This window comes from Hypanus sabinus, chromosome 31 (assembly GCF_030144855.1).
Source record: "Hypanus sabinus isolate sHypSab1 chromosome 31, sHypSab1.hap1, whole genome shotgun sequence".
In the NCBI taxonomy this organism is placed as follows: domain Eukaryota; kingdom Metazoa; phylum Chordata; class Chondrichthyes; order Myliobatiformes; family Dasyatidae; genus Hypanus; species Hypanus sabinus.
The window spans coordinates 5002481-5025973 of NC_082736.1; the positions used below are offsets into that span (position 1 = coordinate 5002481).

Sequence of the window (23493 nt, forward strand, 5' to 3'; positions counted from 1 at the left end):
CTCCTCCGTCGTTAGATACGCTGCGGCTACATCCATATCGCACATGGAGCAAGGGATTCGCCAGCTTTTTGAGCATCCGTATCCCAAGCAGCCCCTTCCTCTCAGCCTCCCATGCCACGCTCACATGTTCTCCGCGTTCACCATCCCGGGCAGTTGTCGCTGGATGACTTATGGGCCCTTTCTAGACGGGTCTGTAAGATGAAGTGTAAAACCCTGCTCTTAATTCCGTCGGAGAATTTAGGACCGTCACCGTGCCGAGTGTCGGGGACCCCAGCCGTGGCCATCAATGCCCTCACTCTCACAAGATCCTGACCCTGATCCCTCTGCCCTGACAAATCCTCCGACACGCTTCAATCAATTCGCACGCACCCGCCTTCCCTTGCCAGGTTGTACTCCCCCCACTCCCCGACCCTTTTACCCATGTCCTTTCCAGTCCCGATGAAGCGCCGACAGTTCATTCGCCTCCATGGATGCTGGCTGACCGGTTCAATTCCTCCAGCGCTTTACGTGCATAATTAGTGCTGTCACCCTCACCGAGTTTGCAATGTCAGCTTAACCGATTCAGTTACGGTGATGAACTGCAGTTTCAGTTTCGCGGCGAGGGTGACCTCTTGTCCTCCCTATCGCAAGACGTTCTTTTTTTAAAAGACACACAACAAGGCCCAATAGGCTGCGTCATTGCTTACAGCGCTTATAAAACATTTTCAAACCCCCCCCCCCTTGCAAGTTTTCATGTTTTCGTGTGTCCCAACAATGAGCCACAGTCGATTTAATTTGCCGTTTTTGAAACTGATCAACAGAAAAAGACCCTTTGGTGCCAAAGTGAAAACAGATCTCTAAAGCGGGAACTGAATTAATTACAAATATACAGCACAAAATAATTGATTGCGTAAGTATTCACCCCCCCCCCTTTAATATGACACACCAAATCATCACTGGTGTAGCTAACTGGTTTTAGAAGTCATATAAATAGTTGAATAGAGATTACTACTTGCATTCAAAGAGTTTCAATGGATTGTAAAAAAATACACGGGTATCTGGAAGGTCAGTATCCTGGCAAAAACTACTCCATGACGACAAAAGAACACTCCAAGCAACTCTGTGAAAAGGTTACCGAAAGGCATCAGTCAGGAAATGTGACTTTGAAACGTGCAAGTGAAACTACTTCTCTTTTCCTTCCCCGCAGTTAATCTAATGGCGATTGTAATCTTGAGTCGAGGAAAATGCGGTCTCTCCAAGTGCATCTCCCGTTACCTGGTGGGGATGGCAGCGGCTGACTTAATGTGCACTGTCGTCGCTGTCGTTATCGATCAGATCAATAATATTTATGTTTATGCCGCTCCTTTGCTCATTACCCCGATCTGCGCCGTGGTATTTGTCCTGAGGCTCGCAGCCATGGACTGTTCTGTTTGGCTCACGGTGGCTTTCACGTTCGATCGCTGCATTGCGATCTGCAGCCAGAAGCTGCGGGAACGGTACTGCTCCGAGAGGACAGCGACCGTGGTGATCGCGATTGTGGGTTTGGGGAGCTGTGCGAGGCGTGTTCCATTTTACTTTACGGTAGATCCATACCTCATCATTGACAACGTTCCCTGGCGCTGCATGATCAAAGCGGACTACATGACTTTACCAGCGTGGAAAGCATACCAGTTGTTTAACAGTATCAGTACAACTTTATTGCCGATCGGATTAATTCTACTATTCAATACTTTAACAGTCAGCCATATAGTAGCGTCGAACAGAGTCCGCCGGGGGCTCAGGAGCGGCAGCAGGGACAAGAAGGATCCGGAGGTGGAGAACCGCAGGAAGTCGGTGATATTGCTGTTCGCTCTGTCGGCCAATTTCATCGTGTTGTGGATCCCCCTGATCGTGTACACCACTAACTGGCAAGCTCAGAACTACTTTTACACAGACCGATATCTGAGTACCCCGACGTACATCCTGCAACAGTGTGCCTTCATGCTGCAGTTTCTCTGCACCTGCACCAACACGTGCATCTACACCCTGTCCCAGAGGAAATTCAGGGAGCAGCTGAAGAATGGGATAAAAGATCTGGCCACGTTAAATGGCCGGCTTTGCAAAGTGACACACAAGTAGAACTGCGTGTTTTGTTGTGAGTTCAAATAAATTTAATTTGAATCCTTTAAATATGACCCACAATCCGCGTAGCTCGAGCGTGTGTCGCGTGACGTGTCAATCAGTCGGAGCCAAGTTAATTCAGAGAAAACGGGGAGCGGTGCCATTGATGTGAGGTACGGTAAATCTCAGCGCAGTCACATTGGAAAAAGCTTTGCTTTTCGGTCCTGGTGTGATCCGGGAGTAGATTTCCGTTCCACTTCCCTGGATTACCGTTCCCTGGAACGTGACTCTTCCCTGACTCCTGGAGAAAATTAGCTGCAACGCTGAATGCGGACGAGACATCAGATGTGGGGCATTTGCGCACTGTAGAGGCGGTCCATCTTCCGGCGAAAGGCTATCTTAGTTTGGGTCTGCGCAATAACCCGGATCTTATTACGGCGCTTAATGTCAAAGGACCCTTAAGAGGCGGTGATCATGATGTGATTGAATTCATACTGCAGTTGCTGGGCGGGAAGCATAAGTCACTTGCACCAGTGGGGAAAAGGAAATTTAAAAGACGTGGGTTTGCCCAAGTGGATAGGAGGGACATTATGGCGGGGGCAACGGCAGGTCGAGGTGGCTGAAGTTTCTTGCAATAGTATCACAAAGCGCTGGATAGATATGTCCCACAGAAGAATAATTTCTCAAATGGCAGGGGGTGGCTAACAAGGGCAGTTAAGGGCTGCATGAAAGCCAAAGGAATGGCATATAAGGTAGCAAAACTGAGTGGGAAGCTTTCAAAATCAAACAAAAGGCAACTAAAAAGACTAGAAGAGGGGAAAAGATGAAATATGAGGTCAAACTAGCCAAAAATGTGAAGCAGGAGACTAAAAGCCCCCCCCCCCTCCCCGTTAGATACAAAGAGTAAAAGAGGGGCGAGTTGATATTGGATCACTGGAAAATGATGCTGGTGAGGTGAGGTAGTAATGGGGACAAAGAAATGGCAGATGAGCTTAATGGGTACTTTGCATCTGTCTTCACTGTGGAAGTCACTAGCAGTGTGCCAGGAGTCTGTGTGTGTCAGCGATCAGAAGCGAGTGGCACTGCTATTCGACGTCCTGCCCAATCAACTTCCGCCTTAAATCTACCCACGGGCATGACCTCCACCGCAGTCTGTGGCAGAGCATTTCACAGATTCACCACTCTCTGGCAAAACATCCACCTTACCTCTGCTCTAAAAGATGGCCCCTCAGTTTTCAGGCTGCGCCCTCTAGTTCTGGATATCCACACCATGGGAAACATCCTCTCCACATACATTTGACTCAAGAGAGCAAACATCTCCTCCTCTGAACACAGTCCATGACATCACTGTATTTTACTTCCCTTCTATGGAGTGTATGGGGTGTCTAGGGAGGGGTAGCACCTCTAGTGGGGTGCCCTTTTTCAGGGCAGCTTGTCCACCTTTGGTCCCCTCCTGGCGCTCAGCTCTCACTTGTGGCCCCAAGTAGCTGTGACACACACAGCGGCCACACCCCGGTAAACCGTCTCGGCGGACGGGCTAAACCAGTTGAGGGTAGCCGACGAGTCTTCGACCCTCGGTGAGGTGGGGGGGGGGGTCTGCCAATCCCAGCGTGTGAAGTCCGGCCATGGCAGATTGGGCGGAAGGGACCGATTAATGGTCCAACGGTCAAGAAGGAAGACAGCCAGCAGGCGTTTCTGGAGCGCTAAGAGCGCGACAGGCATTGAGACGTCCGGGTCATCCACCGCAACAGGTGGCGATCTCTTTAAACTCACCCAGCAGGCGGCAAAGGCAAACCACTGCGGTAACTTGCCACAACGTGATTTCCCAATATGTCAGAGCGGCGTGGAGGGAAATCGTCCGCCAACTGGAAATTCCAAATGCGATCTAACGATGTCACTAGATTACATAAATCCATTTAAGTTCTCCCCTCTCTCTTTCGGCTCCACTCATAAATGACCATCCTGATCAGTTTTGTCCGTTAGAGGCCCGTTATCGTAACACATCAATAGAATCCCTCCGGGCTCTGCTTCACCTTGCTTGTTAGACTGTTTTGTTCGTGCTCTCTTGCATTTCCACAAGGACCTTGTTTGTTCCAACCTGCAATGCACCTCCTGTTTTTACTTAACCAGGGCCTCAATATCTCTTAAAAATCAATGTTTCTTAACCCTGTTATCTTTCCCTTTTACTCTGACAGACATAAGCGATCTTTGTACTCTCCAAACTTCGCTTTTGATGGCCTCGCACTTACCAACTAGATTGTTTGGCCAGAAAGCAGCCTGTCCCAAGCTACACTGGCCAGATCCTTTCTGATTCCACTAAAATAGTTTTGTTTTCCCTCCAATTTAGAACCTCAACCCGCGGACCTGACCTATCTTTTTGCAATATTTACCTTGAAACTAAAGGCATTGAGATCACTAGATGCAAAGTGTTCCCCTACCCAAACCTCTGTCACCTGCCCTGTCCCATTCCTTAATAAATCAGGTGTTACCGTATGGGAGTCCCAGCCAATATGTCCAAACTTAAAATTACCTGTTATAATAACTCTATGTTTTTTGACCCAGTGCAATCAGTCTACAAATTTGTTTCTCTGAATCCCTCGGACTCAAGCTGTCTATAATACCAGTCGCATCATGCTCAGCCTTTTGACTTCTGATTTTGTCTGAATACAGAATAACAACTGTCCCCGCCACCTCTCAACTATCTGCTGGGGTACTCCCGTTCCTATCCCCCTGCTACTCTAGCTTAAACCCCTCTGTGCAGCACTTCCAAGCCTTTCCGCAAGGATATTAGGCCCTTCCAGTTCAGTTGCAAACTGCCTTCTGTACAACCCATCTTCCCTGGAAGAGAGCCCTGTGATCTCAGAAACTGATGGCCTCCCTTATACGTTTACTATTACTCTTGTGTTAAACAGTACAATCTTCTTACTTCTGGCACGTGGCACAGTTAGCAATTCAGATGTCCTGTCCTTTAAGTTAAAACCTCACCACCTGAGCTGACTTTGTTGTCATTCTTTCTACCTATGACGTTGGAGCCTACATGGACCACACACCCTGGCTACTTGCTCTCTCACTTGACAATGCTGAGGACTCGGCCCGGGACACCCCCGACCTTGGCGCCCAGGAGGCAACGTACCATTCAGGACTCTAGTTTGCAGATTACATCAATATTGGTGGCACTGCGGACAGCGAGGAAGATCATCGAGTCTTGTTGTGGTTTCTGATTCAGCTAGAGAAATGGAAGATAGAATTTACTGCAGCAAAGTGTGAGGTGTTACCCTTTGGGAGGACAAACTGTTGTACAACATGCATGGTGTGCATTAGAGCTCTGCCAAGTATGGTAAAACAGAGGGATCTGGGAATACAGATGCATAACTCCTTGAAACTGACATCAGAAGTATGTAAGCAAAGGTTTAAGTACATTGTCCCTCATTAATGAAAGAACTGAGGACAGGAGTTGGAGAGTTATGTTGACCTGTGATGATCAACTGGCTGGAGTGTTCTCTTGATTTAGCTGTCCGTGGTACTCAGCTGCTTCAATTATACTATTACCCAAGAAGAACAAGGTGACCTGCGTCACTGACTACTGTCCAGTAGCACTTTCATCCACAACGACGAAGTGTTTTGAGAGGTTGGTGATTAAACACATTAACTCCTGCCTGGGAAGCGACTTGGCTCCGCGCCAATTTGCCTACATTGGCTCTTCACAAAGCTCTGGTACAACTGAACAGCGGACATACATCGTAATGTTCTTTATCGACTACAGGTCGCCATTCAATACTATCATCTCATTTAAAGCAATCAATAAGCTTCCAGAGCTTTGCCTCAATATCTCACTGTGCAATTAGATCCCTGATTCCCTCACTTGGAGACTGCAGTCAGCTCAGATTGGCAACAGCTTCTCCTCCACAATCTCCATCAGCTTAACCCCCTGCTCCACTCACTTTACACCCATGACTGCGTGGCTGAACACAGCCACAAGGCCATATTCAAGTCTGCTGATCACACCACTGTTATAGGCCAAAGGTGGCGATGAATCAGAGGATCAGAGCTGGAGAGGGTCAGCAGCTTAAAATCACTCAGTGTTCTTATTTGTGAGGACCAGTACTGGGCCCGTAAGTGCAATAATGAAGAAAGCATGGCAGGATCTCTTCTTCCTTCGGAGACTGCAAAGGTTTGGCAAGCGTCACATCCTGGTGTGGAAACACCAAAGCTCTTGAATGCAACAGCCTAATGAAAACTAGTCGATACTGCACAGTCCATCATGGGTAAAACCTTCACCGCCATTGTCAACGTCTACAGGAAACATCCCTTCTCGAAAGTAGTATCGATCATCAGGGACTCCCACCACCCAGCACATTCTTTCTTCCTGCTGCTGCCATCAGGAGGAAGGTAGAGGAGACTCCAGCCTCACACCGTAGAACATAGAAATCTACAGCACATCACAGGCCCTTCGGCCCACAATGTTGTGCCGACCACGCAACCTACTCAAGAAACTGCCTACAATTTCCCTAGCGCATAGACCTCTATTTTCCTAAGCTCCATGCACCTATCTAAAAGTCTCTTAAAAGACCTATTGTATCCGCCTCTACCACTGGCAGTGCATTCCACACACCAACTATCTCTGGGTGATAAACTTACCTGTGAAATCCCCCTTGTACCTACTTCCAAGCACCTTAAAACTAAGCCCCCTCACCTTAGACACTTCAGCCCTAAGAAAAAGACTCCGGCTAGTTACATAATCAAAGCCTCTCATCATGTTATACACCTCTATCAGGTCACCTCTCATCCTCCGTCACTCGTAAGAACATAGAAACATAAGAAATGGGAGCCGGGAAAGCCATCTGGTGTATTGAGGCTACTCCACCATTCATAGAAACATAGAAAACCTCCAGCACAATACAGGCCCTTCGGCCCTCAAAGTTGTGCCAAACATGTCCCTACCTTAGAAATTACTAGGCTTACCCATCGCCCTCTATTTTACTGAGCTCCACGTGCCTGTCCAAAAAGTCTTTTAAAAGACCCTATCGTATCTGCCTCCACCACCGTCACCGACAGCCCATTCCACGCACTCACCACTCTCTGAGTAAAAAACGTACCACTGACATCTCCTCTGTACCTACTCCCCAGCACCTTAAACATGTGTCCTCTTGTGGCAACCATTTCAGCCCTGGGAAAAAGCCTCTGACTATCCACATGATCAATGCCTCTCATCATCTTATACACCTCTATCAGGTCACCTCATCCTCCGTCGCTCCAAAGAGAAAAGGCTGAGTTCACTCAACCTATTCTCATAAGGCATGCTCCCCAATCCAGGCAACATCCTTGTAAATCTCCTCTACACCCTTTCTATGGCATCCACATCCTTCCTTTAGTGAGGCGACCAGAACTGAGCACAGTACTCCAAGTGGGGTCTAACCAGGGTCCTATATAGCTCCATATTACCTCTCTGCTCTGAAATACCACAATTGATGAAGGCCAATACACTATACGCCTTCTTAACCACAGAGTCAACCTGAGCAGCTGCTTTGAGCGTCCTATGGGCTCGGACCCCAAGATCCCTCTGATCCTCCACACCGCCAAGAATCTTACCATTAATGTTATATTCTGACATCATATTTGACCTACCAAAACTCTACTGGCTGTTAATGGAGTAGTAGTGTTTTTATAGCCACTCCTACTCTGTTCAATTTACCGTTTCCAACTTGTTTTGAAAACTTACTGTTTTACGATGAGAAGTCCCAAAGCTCCTAAAAAAGAACAGGACTCTCCTATAATTTTGGAATCTATTATGGAGGCACTTCGGAAGCATCAAGATGAACTTTCAGAGGAGTTCCAGCAGAAATTCCGGCAACTCAGCGATGAATTTAAACAAATAGATGTAAAATTGGACTCTATTCAAAAAGCTTTAAGTGAACATGATGAACGGATAAAAAAATGCGACTCGCAGAGCTACCTAGACTATTCCTCCTCCCGCCCTGTCTCCTGCAAAAATGCTATCTCTTTCTCTCAATTCCTCCGCTTCCACCGCATCTGCTCTCAGGATGAGGCCTTTCATTCGAGGACAAAGGTGATGTCTTCCATTTTTAAAGAAAGGGGCTTCCCTTCGTCCACTATCAACTCTACCCTCCATCGCGTCTCCCGTATTTCACTCACCTCTGCCCTCACCCCATCCCCCCGCCAGCCCACCAGGGATAGAGTCCCCCTGGTCCTCACCTATCACCCTACCAGCCTACAGATCCAATGTATAATCCTCTGTAACTTCCGCCACCTCCGACGTGATCCCACCACCAACAACATCTTTCCCTCCCCCCCACCCCCACTCTCGGCTTTCCGCAGGAATCGCTCCCTACGCGACTTCCTTGTCCATTCATCCCTCCCATCCCTCCCCACCGACCTCCCTCCGGGCACTCATCCGTGCAAACGGAAGAAGTGCTACACCTGCCCCCACACTTCTTCCCTCACCACCATCCCAGGCCCCCGACAGTCCTTTCAGGTGAGGCACCACTTCACCTGCGAGTCAACTGGGGTGATATACCGTATCCGGTGCTCCCGATGCGGCCATTTATACATTGGGGAGACCCGCCGCAGACTAGGAGAACATTTCGCCAAACACCGGCGCTCGGTCCTCCAGCAGTGACGGTATCTCCCTGTGGCCACACACTTCAATTGCACAGACCACTCCCACTCCAATATGTCTGTCCATGGCCTCCTCTACTGTCAAGATGAAGCCACACGCAGGTCGATGGAGCGATACCTTACCTCCCGATTATTTCAGTCTGGTTTTCTTTTCTCTCCCCTCACTATAATCTCCCCCCTCAGCCCTACCTTTCTTTCTCTTTTATTTCCCATAATTCTCCACCTTCCCCCTAGCCCATTTCCCTCCAGCCTATCACTTCCCAGCTCTCTACTTCATCCCTCCCCCCACTTCTTACCCCCCCCCCCGACCATCCCATGTTACTTCACTCCTGATGAAGGGTTTCGGCCCGAAGTGTAGTCACTACCTCCTCCCATAGATGCTGACTGACCTGCTGAGTTCTGCCAGCATTTTGTGTTTAAAAAAACAAGAATGACGATGTTGGAGCGAAGATTGATGACCTGGAAAAGATCTGTGATAAACAGTCAAAGGTTAATAAAAAATTAAGACAGAAGGTTATCAACTTAGAAAATAGAAGCTGAAAAAAATATATACGAATTTTGGATTTTAAGGAGTTAATAGAAGGCAATCAAACTACGGGATTTTTTGCAAAGCTTTTGACTAACTTATTTCCGAATATTTTTAAATCTCTACCTAAAATAGACCAAGATCTTCTGCAGAAGAACGACCCCATTCAGTGATAATCGGTATTCACGACTTTCAAAGGAACTTTTAATTCGCGGATATCGTCCGAAAGGTATGGTTGATTAAGAAGGTCAGAAAATCAGAATTGTGGAGGATTTTTCACCCGAGGTGTTGAATGAATGCTTCAAGTTTAAAAAGTTTCTGCCCGAATTGTATAATAAAGGTCTTAAAACCTCTCTTAAACCGGCTTGTCTTAGAATCATCTTGAAAAACGGCTCTCAGAAATGGTCCGTTCAACTCAAGAGGTGCAGGATTTTTAAATTTCCGAATCAGTATCAAAAGTTTAACTGTTCCACAATTCCCTAAATAAATCTATGTTGCCTGATGGATCCTGTTTTTAGAATCAGCAGTCTAACTGTTCATTACCTTCTTCTATGAATAAGTGTATTTTTTTTACTTTTGGTAGACCTTTGTATCTATTTTTTTTGTATTTTTGTTTCTTTGCTTAGAAAATTAGGGATTTAAGATTAGTAAGTTTTCATTGAGATAACACTTTCCAAGTTAATATGTTAGGACGTTTCTTAGTTCTTTTTAATATTTTATACTGTATTTTTATGAGGTTTATTTAATAAGCTTAATTATGCTTTGTCTTTTGTTGTGACTTATTGGAATGCAGTCAGCCTTGAAAATTTTTTTGGAGCTCAGCCAATAATAGATTGTTTTGGGAGGTGATGTGGGAGGTTTAGCTGTCGACTACCCTTTGGTCGACTTTCTCTCTTTGGGTGGGGGGTGGGGGTGTATTTCTTCTTTTCTGTCAGCTGTTTGGTTCTCTTAGCTTTATTTGTTGCTTGGTTACTGTATTTTAAAGTTCATTGTTTGGATTTAATATACATTCCTGCAGTTTTTATTCTAACATCTAAATAATATTTAATATGGATCATGCTATTAACTTACTTAGTTTTAATGTGAAAGGATTAAACCATCCTGTGAAATGTAATAAGATATTTAATTATATTAAGAAATTGAATGTCTCAATTACTTTTTACATGAAATACGTGTTTGTAAATGTGATAATTTACGTCTTTTTAGCCGTTGGAAGGGTTTCCCTTTTCATTCCTCCTTTCAGGCTATGGCCAGAGGAGTTTCGATTCTTATAGACAATTCAGTTTATTTCGTTCAACATAATGTAGTGCCTGTCACCAATGGGCGTTTTGTTATAGTCTCAGGGAAATTAGATAATAAATTAATGGTTTTTGCTCATTTGCATGCCCCGAATATAGATTATTCAAGTTTTTTTTAAAGCGTTTTTTTCGTTTTTACCAGTTTTAAGTGTCTGGTTGCAGCAGGAGACTTCAACTGTTTTTAGATCCTGCTTTAGATCGCTCATCTTTTAAATGATTGACTTTTAGTAGATCTGCCTCTTTTATCCAATTTTTTAATGAAATGTCATATTGTTAATATTTGGCACTTTTCCCATCCAACAGATAAAGAGTACTTATTTTTTTCTCCTGTTCAGCATACGTAGTCCAGGACTGATTATTTCTTGTTGATAGTCAATTGATCCCATTGGTTCATTCCTGTGAATATAAAGACATTTCTGTATCAGATCACGCTCCTGTGTTTTTATCCTTAAATCTTCCTGGTGTCTCCAAAATAAACAGATTTTGACATTTTAATCCGTTAACTGATAAGGATTTTGTTTTAATTTTTGGCGAGACAATTTACTCCTTTCTTTAAGAGAATACGCTAGAAGAGACTTCTAGTCTTATTTTATGGAATATTTTTAAGGCTTTTAATAGAGGACAAATTATTTCTTTTACCGCAAGCATTCAGTAAAAAGCTAATACAGAGAGAATTGAATTAGCGAATCAGTTGAAACAATTAGACCAAAAATATTTTTTGGCTCCAGATCCTATTTTATATAAATTAAAACTAAATACGATCTGCTTTTAACTTAACCAATTGAAACTCAACTTTTAAAAGATAAAAGTCAGTTTTATGTTTATGGAGATAAAACGGGTAAACTATTGGCTAACCAATTAAAGACCTTTATAGTTAAACAACAAATTAAAGAAATTCGTAGAGCTCATGCAGATAAAGCATCTGATCGTTTAAAACTAAACGATATTTTTAGAGAATTCTATTATAAACTTTATACTTCTGATCCTCCTAACGATAATACTGTAATGAATAATTTCTTAGTTCTATTAAACATTCTTACACTTTCTGATGATACTCGAAATTTGCTGGCTCAGCCCGTTTCTTACGAGGTAGTTGCCGAGGTTGTTCACTCTTTGCACTCAGGGAAGGCCTCGGGTCCCGATGGATTTTCTGGAGAGTTTTATAAGGCTTTTTCCTCTTTGCTTATACCTCACTTATATTCAGTCCTTTCGGACCCTTTTAAATTAGGTAGGTAGGTTGCCACAATTCTTTTTTGACTACTTCGCTTATTCTGAAAAAGAATAAGTATCCAACTGAATGATCTTATAGACCAATTTCCTTACATAATGTTGATACTAAAATTTTATCCAAAACTTGGCTCGTAGGGTTGAAAATATTTTTGCCATCTATTATTTCTGATGACCAGACTGGATTTATCGTAAATCGATGCTCCCACTTTAATATTCATTATTATTGAATGTTATTCATTCTCCTTCTAAAGAGATTTTGAAATGTCTGATAGCCTTAAATGCTGAGAAAGCCGTTGATCGGGTTGAATAAAATTATTTATTTAAAACTTCAGAAAAATTTAATTTCGGGCCCAATTTTATTCAATGGATTAAATTCCTTTATCTATCTCACTCCGCTCAGATTCTCACGCTCAGAATTTTAAACCTTTTAGATTTCAACGTGGAACTATACAAGGTTGTCCTTTGAGTCCTTCGCGTTTTAATTTGTTCTTAGAACCTTTAGCTATTGCTTTCTGGGAATCTGATGATATCCCTGGGAGACTTCTGAATTATGTTAAGAAGGCACTATCAAATTGACCATCCTTCTCTTTATCATTGATTGGCCAAATTAATTCTATTAAAATGGGTATTTTGTCTATATTTTTATATTTATTTCAGGCCATAGCTGTTTTTATTCCTAAATCCTTTTCTTGATTTTCTGGATTCTGTTATGCTTTGGATATAAGGAAAAATTAAATGTCTCGATTAAATAAAGTTCATTTCAAAAAGCTAAAAAGAATGGAGGTTTGGCCTTACCTAATTTTAGGTTTTATTACTGGGCAGCCAATATACGGAATCTCACGTTTTGGTTATATTATATTAATCCAGAGGACTGTCTAGTCAGGGTTTCCTTAGAAGCTAATTCTGTTAATAAATTTTCTATTATTTCTCTTCTCAGGTCCTCAATTCCTTTATCTTTAAATAACTTAATTCATAATTTTGTAGTTAAACACACTTTGAGGATTTGGGTACAATTTAGAAAATATTTTGGTTTATTGTGCTTTTCACTTTCAAGTCCCATTTTTTTCTAAATATTTTTTAAACCTTCTATGACTGTTGTAATTTTAAAAGACTGGAATAGATTGGGTATTAAATGTTTTCAGGATTTGTTTGTTGGAGGTAGTCTCTCTTCATTTGAACAACTGTCAGCTAAGTATAGCCGACCCAAAACCCACTTCTTTTGATATTTACAAATTAGAGACTTTTTGCGTTCTCAGGTACACACATTCCCTAAAAGTCCGGATAAGAATTTATTTGATACAATTTTTAATTTGAAATCCTTCCATAATGGATCTATATCTAATATTTATGGTATGTTGCTGGGAATGAGAAATATTCCTTTAGACAAAAATAAAAATCACTGCAAACAAGATTTACAGATTCCAACGACTGAGGATACTCGGAATGATATTTTAAAATTGGTTAATACCTCATCGTTAAGCGCCCGTCATTCCCTTTTACAATTTAAAGTAGTTCATAGGGCCTACATGACTAAAGATGAGCTGTTTCGTTTTTATTCTGATATAACTCCCTATTGTGATAGATGTAACAATGATGAAGCTGCACTTACTCATATGTTTTGTCCGAGTCTTGAAAAATATTGGAAGGAAGTATACCAAAAAATTTGGCGCTTATAAAATAAATGTTCAAACTAATCCTTTGACTGCCTTATTTGGTATTGTTGGAGGAAATTATATTATTTTGGAGACACATGATTTGCACATTTTGGCTTTTATTTCTCTTATAGTCAGGGGGGCTCTGTTGCTTAAGTGGAAGGATGCCACTCCACCAACTCATACTCATTGCTTAAATGATGTAACGTCATTTTTAAATTTAGAGAAGATGCGCTGTTCAATTTCTGAACCTAGACAAGAATTTTTAATATTGTGGGGACCTTTCTGAATTATTTTCAAAATATTTAAGCTCAGATATTGGCTAATAATATGTTTTACTATATGATACGGATTCTTTCATTTTCTTTTTTTTTAACCAAACAGCTGAGTTTATTTTTCTGATAGTGGGTTTAGATTTGTTTGTATAATAAAGTTATCTTTTTTTCAGTATTATGTTTGTAACACTTACCCAACAGGCTGGTATATGTATATGGTATATGTCCAGCCACTCTCCAACCCACCTCCCGTACACGCAGGTGCTGTGAGAATCGAGTTTACGCCTCGAGCCCGCCAACAGTATCAAATCCACAACAAATACCGTTATGAAATACACTTTAAAGAGTTTACTAAAATTAAAAAGAGTAGTAAGCAATACAATATATATATACACAAGGAAAAAAAACAAAAGGCGCCACTTATCAAAGTTCAGTCTGTTTAGTGCACTCGTTGGAGCTCAATCAACGAACCAATCGACCCATCCGGCCGTCGCACCTGGGACCACCCCGGTGGTCTTACGAGCAGTCCAGCACACGTCCACCTTCTTCCGTGTCTTCCTCGGCCTCTCCCCAAAAAACCCGCGAAAACCCCTCCCCCAAGTTCCCAGCATCACAAGACACAATGACATTCCCCATTGATTAACAAATGAATACAATTACCATATCAGCCATTCTAAAGTGAAACAACGGCTAGAGAAACACTTATCCGACAAAGAAACATTCCTACTTGTAACAAACCAAAGAGGCCATTTTGAGTAACATACCCAGGACATTGTACATGTTTAAATTTAATTTATATGGATATGGGGTAATGAGACTATATTTGTGATTCCAATATATTGTAATCGATAGATATTATATATCCGACTGTACTCTGTATTCTTTTATGTAAGAAATCAATAAAAATATTGAAAAAGAAAGAAAATGTCTTACCATTAATACTGTATTCTGCCATCATATTTGACCTACCAGAATGAACCACTTCACACTTAGCTGGGTTGAACTCCACCTGCCACTTCTCAGCCCAGTTTTGCATCCTATCAATGTCCCTCTGTAACCTCTGACAGCCCTCCACACTATCCACTACTCCTCCAACCTTTGTGTCATCAGAAAACTTAATAATCCATCCCTCCACTTGCTCATCTAGGTCATTTATAAAAATCATGAAGAGTAAGGGTGCCAGAACAGAACCCTGAGGCGCTGCACTGGTGACCGACCTTCATGCAGAATATGACCCGTCCACAACCACTCTTTGCCTTCTGTGGGCGAGCCAGTTCTCTATTCAAAAAGCAATGTCCCCTTGGATACCATACCTCTTTACCTTCTCAATAAGCCTTGCATGGGGTATCTTATCAAATCCCTTGCTGAAATCCATATGCACTACTTCTACTGCTCTTCCTTCATCAATGTGTTTAGTCACATCCTTAAAGAATTCAATCAGGCTCCTAAGGCATGACTTGCCCTTGAAAAAGCCTTGCTGACTATCCCGAATCATATTATACCTCTCGAAATGTTCATAAATCCTGCCTCGCAGGATCTTCTCCATCAAATTACCAACCACTGAAGTAAGACTCACTGGTCTATAAGTTCCTGGGCTATCTCTCCTCCCTTTCTTGAATAAAGGAGCAATATCAGCAACCCTCCAATCCTCTGGCACCAGTCCCGTCCCTATTGATAATTCAAAGATCATCCCCAGAGGCTCCGCTACCCCTCCCATACTACCCTGGGGTACATCCCATCCGGTCCCAGCGACTTATCCAACTTGATGATTTCCAAAAGCTCCAACAGATCCTTTTTCTAACTACCTACATGCTCAAGCTTTTCAGTCTGTTGCAAGTCATCACTACAATCTTTTTCCATACTGAATACCGAAGTAAAGTATTCATTAATTACTTCTGCCACTTCCAGCGGTTCCATACACACTTTCCCACTGTCATATTTGATAGGGCTTATTCTTTCACATCTTATCCTCTTGCTCTTCACATACTTGTAGAATGCCTTGGGGGTTTTCTTAATCCTGTCCACCAAGGCCTTCTCATGGGTCCTTCTGGTTCTCCTAATTTCCTTCTTAAGCTCCTGCCTGTTAGCCTTATAATCTTCTGGATCTCTAACATTACCTAGCTCTCTGAATGTTTAGTAAGCTTTTCTTTTCTTCTTGACAAGATTTACAACAGCTTTTGGACACCATGGTTCCTGTACCCTAACATAACTTCCCTGTCTCATTGAGCCGTACCTATGCAGAACTCCACATAAATAGCCCCTGACCATTTGCCACATTTCTTCCGTACTTTTCTCTGAGAACATCTGTTTCCAATTTAAGCTCCCAATTTCCTACCTGATACCCTTAGTCCAATTACACGCTTTCCTAACTTGTCTGTTCCTATGTCTCTCCAATGCCATTGTAACGGAGATAGAATTGTGATCGCTATCACCAAAATGCTCTCTCACTGAGAGATCTGACACCTGACCAGGTTCATTTCCCAATACCAGATCTAGTACAGTCTCTCCTTTTGTAGGCTTATTTGTATACTGTGTCAAGAAACCTTCCTGAACACACCTAATAATCTCCACCCTATCTAAATCCCTTGCTCTAGGGAGATGCAAATCGATATCTGGGAAATTAAACTCTCCCATCACGACAACTCAGTTATTATTACACCTTTCCAGGATCTGTTTCCCTATCTGCTCCTCGATGTCCCTGTTACTATTGGGCGGCCTATAAAAAACACTCTGTAAAGTTATTGACCCCTTCCTGCTCCTAAGCTCCACCCACAGAGAATCTGTAGACAATCCCTCCATGGCGCCCACCATTTCTACAGCCGTGACACTATCTCTGATCAACAGTGCCACGCCCCCACCCTCCCTGTCCTTTCTGAAACATCTAAAACCTGGCACTTGAAGTAACCAGTCCTGTCCCTGAACCATCCAAGTCTCTGTAATGGCCACCACATCAGATCTCCAAGTACTGATCCACGCTCTAAGCTCATCCGTTTTGTTCACAACACTCTTTGCCTTAAAATAAACACATCTCAAACCTTCGGTCCGAACATGTCCCTTCTCTATCACCAGCCTATCCCCCCTCTCGCACTGTCTACAAGCTTTCTCTATTTGTGAGCCGACCTCCTCTTCCCCAGTTCGGTTCCCACACCCCAACAATTCTAGTTTAAACTCTCCCCAGTAGCCATAGCGAACCTCCCTACCAGGATATTGGTCCCCCTGGGATGCAATAAGATCATGACTGGTCTGGGAATGGAATCATCTCTACCTACCTACCTACCTACGTTTAACCCATAACCCTTAATTCTCCTACTATGCAAAAATCTATCCAACTTTGCCTTAAACATATTTACTGAGGTAACCTCCACTTCCTCATTGGGCAGAGAATTCCACAGATTCACCACCCTCTGGGAAAAGCCATTCCTCCTCATCTCCATCCTAAATCTATTCCTCCAAATCTTGAGGCTATGTCCCCTAGTTCTAGTCTCATCTACCAGTCGAAAGAACTTTCCTGCCTCTGTCTTATCTATCCCATTGATAATTTTATATGTTCCTATAAGATCTCCTCTCATTCTTCCGAATTCCAGAGAGTACCATCCCAAGTGACTGAATCTTTCCTCATAGTCTAACCCTTCTCATCTCTTTAATCAACCTTGGCAACCTTCTTCTGCACCGCCTCCAAAGCCAGTATATCCTTCCTCAAGTAAGGAGACCAGAACTACACGCAGTAGTCCAGCTATGACCTCACCAGTAACCTCCCTGCTCTTAAATTCAGATTCAAATTCAGATTCAGTTTATTGTCATTTAAAAACCACAAATGCGATGCAGTTAAAAAATGAGACAACGTTCCTCCAGAATGATATCAACAAAACACATGACAAAACAGACTACACCAGAAAATCCACATAACGTTTGGCAATCCCCAATCCAGAGTCCGGAGAGGCTGCTGCGTATTAATATTGCGCTACCGTCTTAGCGCGTTCCCCGGAAAGGAGCTCCAAATCCACCAGACAAAAACAAGATCAAAAACTAAAGCTACAAGACCTGCTCAAAACCACATAGTTACAACAATGCAAACTATACCATAATTTGATTTTTTTAAAAAAACAGACAATAGGTAAGGTAAAAATAGTCCAAAGAAGTTAAAAGACAAAATGTTCGGAAGAAATCCCGGCAGCAATGACGGCCAACATTCCAGTTGCCTTCTTGACAGCCTGCTGCAGGTACAAACCAACCTTGAATGATTCATGCACAGCATCCCAAGTCCTTCTGCACAGCAACATGCTGCAATCTTTTACCTTTTAAGTAATAATCTGATTTTACATTTTCCTTCCAAAGTGGATGATCTGGCATTTACCAACATTGTATTCCATCTGCCAGACTTTTGCACATTCACTTAACTAATCTATAATCCCTCTGCAGACTCTCCATATACCCTGCATAATTTGCTTTTCCACTCGATTTAGTGTGTAGGTTTCTCAGTAATGTTAACTGCTAAGGCTAATGAAATAGTTTCTCTGTAGCTGCGATGTTTGGGTTACAACTATAGATAACGGGTAGTTACCCGATGGTAGGCATGTTATTCTTTCTTGCATGTCTGGAAACTGGGTTTTCGCGAGCTTTTGGTCAAGGAGGAACGAGAGGAAGGATGTGTTTGGAGAGTGGGGAGACTACCGGACGGCGGAGATGGGAATCGGAGGGTTCGAGTGTCAGCGGCATTTTTGGCAGAGGTTGTTCGGTTGAGGAGAACTGGCTGCGTGAGCTCCAACGATTTATATGCCCGAACTATTTTATTGAAAGTGGTGCCTTTTTAAATTTTATTTTATATTTTGGTTCTCTACTAACCACAGAGCCAAAGTAAGAGTTATAAAGTGTAATCACTTAATCGCACATTATGTACTGTCTGATATTTTATGTTGTGGGTTTGTACCGGGGCACATTACGTGGCATCCACACAAACGTATTACACTGTTTGTTCTCATTTCTCTCTCTCTCTCTCTCTCTCTCTCTCTCTCTCTCTGCCATTAAACTGAGTCTGGATGATAGCCCTCCATAACCCACCCATTCACGTAACGATCCGAATTTCTCTCAAATGTTGAACTAATAGCCACATTCATCCCATTCAGTTTACATTCAACCTTAATCCACAACCTTACCCAACCTGGGTGGGAAAATGTTTCTTACATCAATCCTTTTCTTTACGCCTCATAATATTGTAAACCTCCATGCACTCTCCCTTGTACTCCTATGCTCCAGGGAAGTCCTAACCAATTGAACCCCAATGGCCACTCATCTAAAAGTCAGCTGCGTATTTCAAACTGACATTCTTTGCTCCCAAACCTATTCGAGTGCCTGTTAAAAGACACTATTATACCTGTCTAAAACCACCTTCTCTGGCAGATAAACTCACCATGTTCTATGTAAAAGAAAACTAGTTGCCCTTGAGGTCACTTTGAAATGGTACTCTCCTACTTGACCAGCGACAGTACGAGTCTTGCGTGGCTTTGACTTTACCTGTTCTGTCATTTGCAGCCTTACTTATCGGGAGCTGTGCAGTTGCATCCAGCCCAGAAGAACACCGTGAGTCACCAGCTGCCATGCTGAGAAAAAACCCAACCCCCTCCCTCTGCTTCTTAACTCATTGTCTGGGTCTCACCCAGGGATGCTCCCCAGGGTGTGATTCTCGCCCAGGGATGTGGAGATGGGATCTGTGCAGACTGTTCCAGTGTGACTCTGGCCCAGGGATGTGGAGATTGGATCTGTGCAGTGTGTTCCAGTGTGATTCTAGCCCAGGGACGTGGAGATGGTGACTGTACAGAGCGTTCCAGTGTCATTTTGGCCCAGGGATATGGAGATGGGATCTGTGCAGAATGCTCCAGTGGGATTATGACCCCGAAACGTGGATATGGGAACTGTACAGAGCGTTCCGGTGTGATTCTGGCCGAGAGATGTGGAGATGGGATCTGTGCAGAGTGCTCCAGTGGGATTATGACCCCGAAACGTGGATATGGGAACTGTACAGAGCGTTTCAGTGTAATTCTCGCCCAGGGATGTGGAGACGTGATCTGTGCAGAATGCTCCAGTGTGATTCTGGCCCAGGGATGTGGAAATGGGATCTGAGCAGAGTGTTACAGTGTGATTCTAGCCCAGGGACGTGGAGATGGTGACTGTACAGAGCGTTCCAGTGTCATTTTGGCCCAGGGATATGGAACTGGGATCTGTGAGACTGTTCCAGTGTGATTCTGGCCCAGGGGTGTGGAGATGGGATCTGTGCAGAATGCTCCAGTGTGATTCTGGCCCAGGGTTGTGGTGATCAGGACTCTGGACAGTGTTCCCACTGTGGGTCTCACCCAGGGATATGGAGATGGGATCTGTGCAGAGTGCTCAAGTGGGATTCTGGCCCCGGGACGTGGAAATGGGATCTGTGCAGAGTGCTCCAGTGGGATTCTGGCCCCGGGATGTGGAGATGGGATCTGAGCAGAGTGCTCCAGTGGGATTCTGGCCCCGGGATGTGGAGATGGGATCTGAGCAGAGTGCTGCAGTGTAATTCTAACCCAGGGATATGGAGCTGGGATCTGTGAGACTGTTCCAATGTGACTCTGGCCGATGGGTGGGGAGATGGGATCTGTGCAGAATGCTCCAGTGTGATTCTGGCCCAGGAACGTGGAGATGGTGACGGTACAGAGCGTTCCAGTGTGATTCTAACCCAGTGATGTGGAGATGAGGACTGTACAGAGTGTTCCAGTATGATTCTCGCCCAGGGATGTGGAGATGGGATCTGTGCAAAATGCTCCAGTGTGATTCTGGCCCAGGGTTGTGGTGATCAGGACTCTGGACAGTGTTCCCAATGTGGGTCTCACCCAGGGATATGGAGATGGGATCTGTGCAGAGTGCTCAAGTGGGATTCTGGCCGAGGGATGTGGAGATGGGATCTGTGCAGAGTGTTCCAGTGTGATTTTGGCCCTGGGATGTGGAGATGGGGTCTGTGCAGACTGTTCCAGTGTGACTCCGGCCCAGGGATGTGGAGATTGGATCTGTGCAGTGTGTTCCAGTGTGATTCTAGCTCAGGGACGTGGAGATGGTGACTGTACAGAGCGTTCCAGTGTCATTTTGGCCCAGGGATATGGAGATGGGATCTGTGCAGAATGCTCCAGTGGGATTCTGACCCCGAAACGTGGATATGGGAACTGTACAGAGCGTTCCGGTGTGATTCCGGCCGAGGGATGTGGAGATGGGAACTGTACAGAGTGCTCCAGTGTGATTCTGACCGAGGGATGTGGAGACGTGATCTGTGCAGAGTGTTACAGTGGGATTCTGGCCCCGGGATGTGGAGATGGGATCTGTGCAGAGTGTTACAGTGGGATTCTGGCCGAGGGATGTGGAGATGGGATCTGTGCAGAGTGTTCCAGTGTGATTCTGGCCCCGGGATGTGGAGATGGGATCTGAGCAGAGTGCTCCAGTGTAATTCTAACCCAGGGATATGGAGCTGGGATCTGTAAGACTGTTCCAGTGTGATTCTGGCCCAGGGATGTGGTGATCAGGACACTGGACAGTGTTCCCAATGTGGGTCTCACCCAGGGATATGGAGATGGGATCTGTGCAGAGTGCTCAAGTGGGATTCTGGCCCAGGAACGTGGAGATGGGAACTGTACAGAGTGCTCCAGTGTGATTCTGGCCGAGGGATGTGGATATGGGGTCTGTGCAGAGTGCTCAAGTGGGATTCTGGCCCAGGGACGTGGAGATGGGAACTGTACAGAGTGCTCCAGTGTGATTCTGGCCGAGGGTTGTAGAGATGGGGTCTGTGCAGAGTGCTCCAGTGTGATTCTGGCCGAGGGATGTGGAAATGGGATCTGTGCAGAGTGTTCCAGTGTGAGTTTGGCACTGGGATGTGGAAATGGGATCTGTGCAGGCTGTTCCAGTGTGACTCTGGCCCAGGGATGTGGAGATGGGAACTGTACAGTGTGTTCCAGTGTGATTCTCGCCCAGGGATGTGGAGATGGGATCTCTGCAGAGTGTTCCAGTGTGAGTTTGGCCCAGGGATGTGGAGATGGGATCTGTGCAGTGTGTTCCAGTGTGATTCTCGCCCAGGGTTGTGGTGATCAGAACCGTGGACAGTGTTCCCACTGTGTGTCTCACCCAGGGATATGTAGCTGGGATCTGTACAGAGTGCTCCAGTGTGATGCTGGCTCACGGACGTGGAGATGAGGACTGTACCGAGCGTTCCAGTGTGTTTCTGGCCCAGGGATGTGGAGATGGGATCGGTGCAGAGTGCTCCAGTGTGATTCTGGCCGAGGGTTATGGAGATGGGATCTGTGCAGAGTGTTCCAGTGTGATTCTGGCCCAGCGATGTGGAGACGGGATCTGTGCAGAGTGCTCCAGTGTGATTCTGTCCCAGCAATGTACAGATGGGATCTGTGCACAGAGTTGCAGTCTGATTTTGGCCCAGGGATGTGGACATGGGGACTGTACATAGTGTTCCCACTGTGGGTCTCTCCCAGGGATAGAGATTGGAACTGTGCACAGAACTGCTGCCATTGGTATGACCCAGGGGTGCAGAAATCACAACCAGGCATGATGTCTCAGAAGTAAAGGTTCAACGGAAATTGCCTCTCAGTCATACAAGGGAAGGTAGGAGAAATGGGGGAATGTTTTACCGAAGAGTCAGATATTGATATTTGTGATTTTCATAGAGGATTTCATTCTTTGGATGGACGTGGAGTGTGGGAATCTAGTAAGACGACCGTCGTAATTGTAAGACTATAAGACATAGGAGCAGAATTGGGCCATTTATCCCATTGAGTCCACTCCACCATGGCTGATCTCAGATCCCATTCAACCCCATACACCTGTCCTCTCAACGTATCCCTGATGACCCGACTGAACAGAAATCTATCAACTTCGCTTTGAATATACCCACGGACTTGGCCTCCACCACAGTCTGTGGCAGATTCACTACTCTTTGGCTGAAAAAAAATCCTCTTTTGTTCTTAAAGGTTGCCCTATAATGCTGAGGCTGCGTCCTTTAGTTCTGGATAACGCCACCAGACGAAACATCCTCCCCACATCCACTCTGTCAAGTCGGTAGGTTTCAATGAGACCCAATGAAGGATATTGACAGGATGCAAAACTGGATTGAGAAGTGGCAGATGGAGTTCAACCCAAATAGATGTGAAGTGGTTCATCTCGGTAGGTCAAATATGGTGACAGAATATAGCATTAATGGTAAGACTCTTGGCAGTGTGGAGGATCAGAGGGATCTTGGGGTCTGAATCCATAGGACGCTCAAAGCAGCGCGCAGGTTGACTCTGGTTAAGATGGCATATGGTGTATAGGCCTGCATCAATTGTGGAATTAAGTTTAGGATCAAAGAGATAATGTTGCAGCTATATAGGACCCTGGTCAGACCCCACTTGGAGTACTGTGCTCAGTTCTGGCCGCCTCACTATAGGAAGAATGTACATGCCATAGAAACGGTGCAGAGAAGATTTACAAGGATGTTGCCTGGATTAGGGAGCATAAGTTATGAGAATAGGTTGAGTGAACTTGGCCTTTTCTCCTCAGAGCGACAGAAGATGAGAGGTGACCTGATAGAGGTGTATAAGATGATGAGAGGCATTGATCGTGTGGATAGTCAGAGGCTTTTCCCCAGGGCTGAAATGGTTGCCACAAGAGAACACAGGTTTATGGTGCTGGGGAGTAGGTACAGAGGAGATGTCAGGGGTAAGTTTATTACTCAGAGAGTGATGAGTGCATGGAATGGGCTGCCGGAAACGGTGGTGGAGGTGGATTCGACAGGGTCT

General features: G+C 44.5%; 1 protein-coding gene across 1 annotated transcript; it reads left to right on the forward strand.

Annotated features, from left to right (window-relative positions):
• Window positions 1-1194: 1194 nt before the first annotated feature.
• Window positions 1195-2097, forward strand: LOC132383629 (probable G-protein coupled receptor 139). Its single transcript, XM_059954824.1, has one exon. It carries the CDS (start codon window positions 1195-1197, stop codon window positions 2095-2097), a length of 903 nt encoding a protein of 300 aa, XP_059810807.1.
• The last annotated feature ends 21396 nt before the right edge of the window (window positions 2098-23493 follow it).

Coding starts and splice junctions, on each gene's coding strand:
- LOC132383629 (XM_059954824.1), top strand. CDS start 1,195: ATGGCGATTGTAATCTTGAGTCGAGGAAAATGCGGTCTCTCCAAGTGC.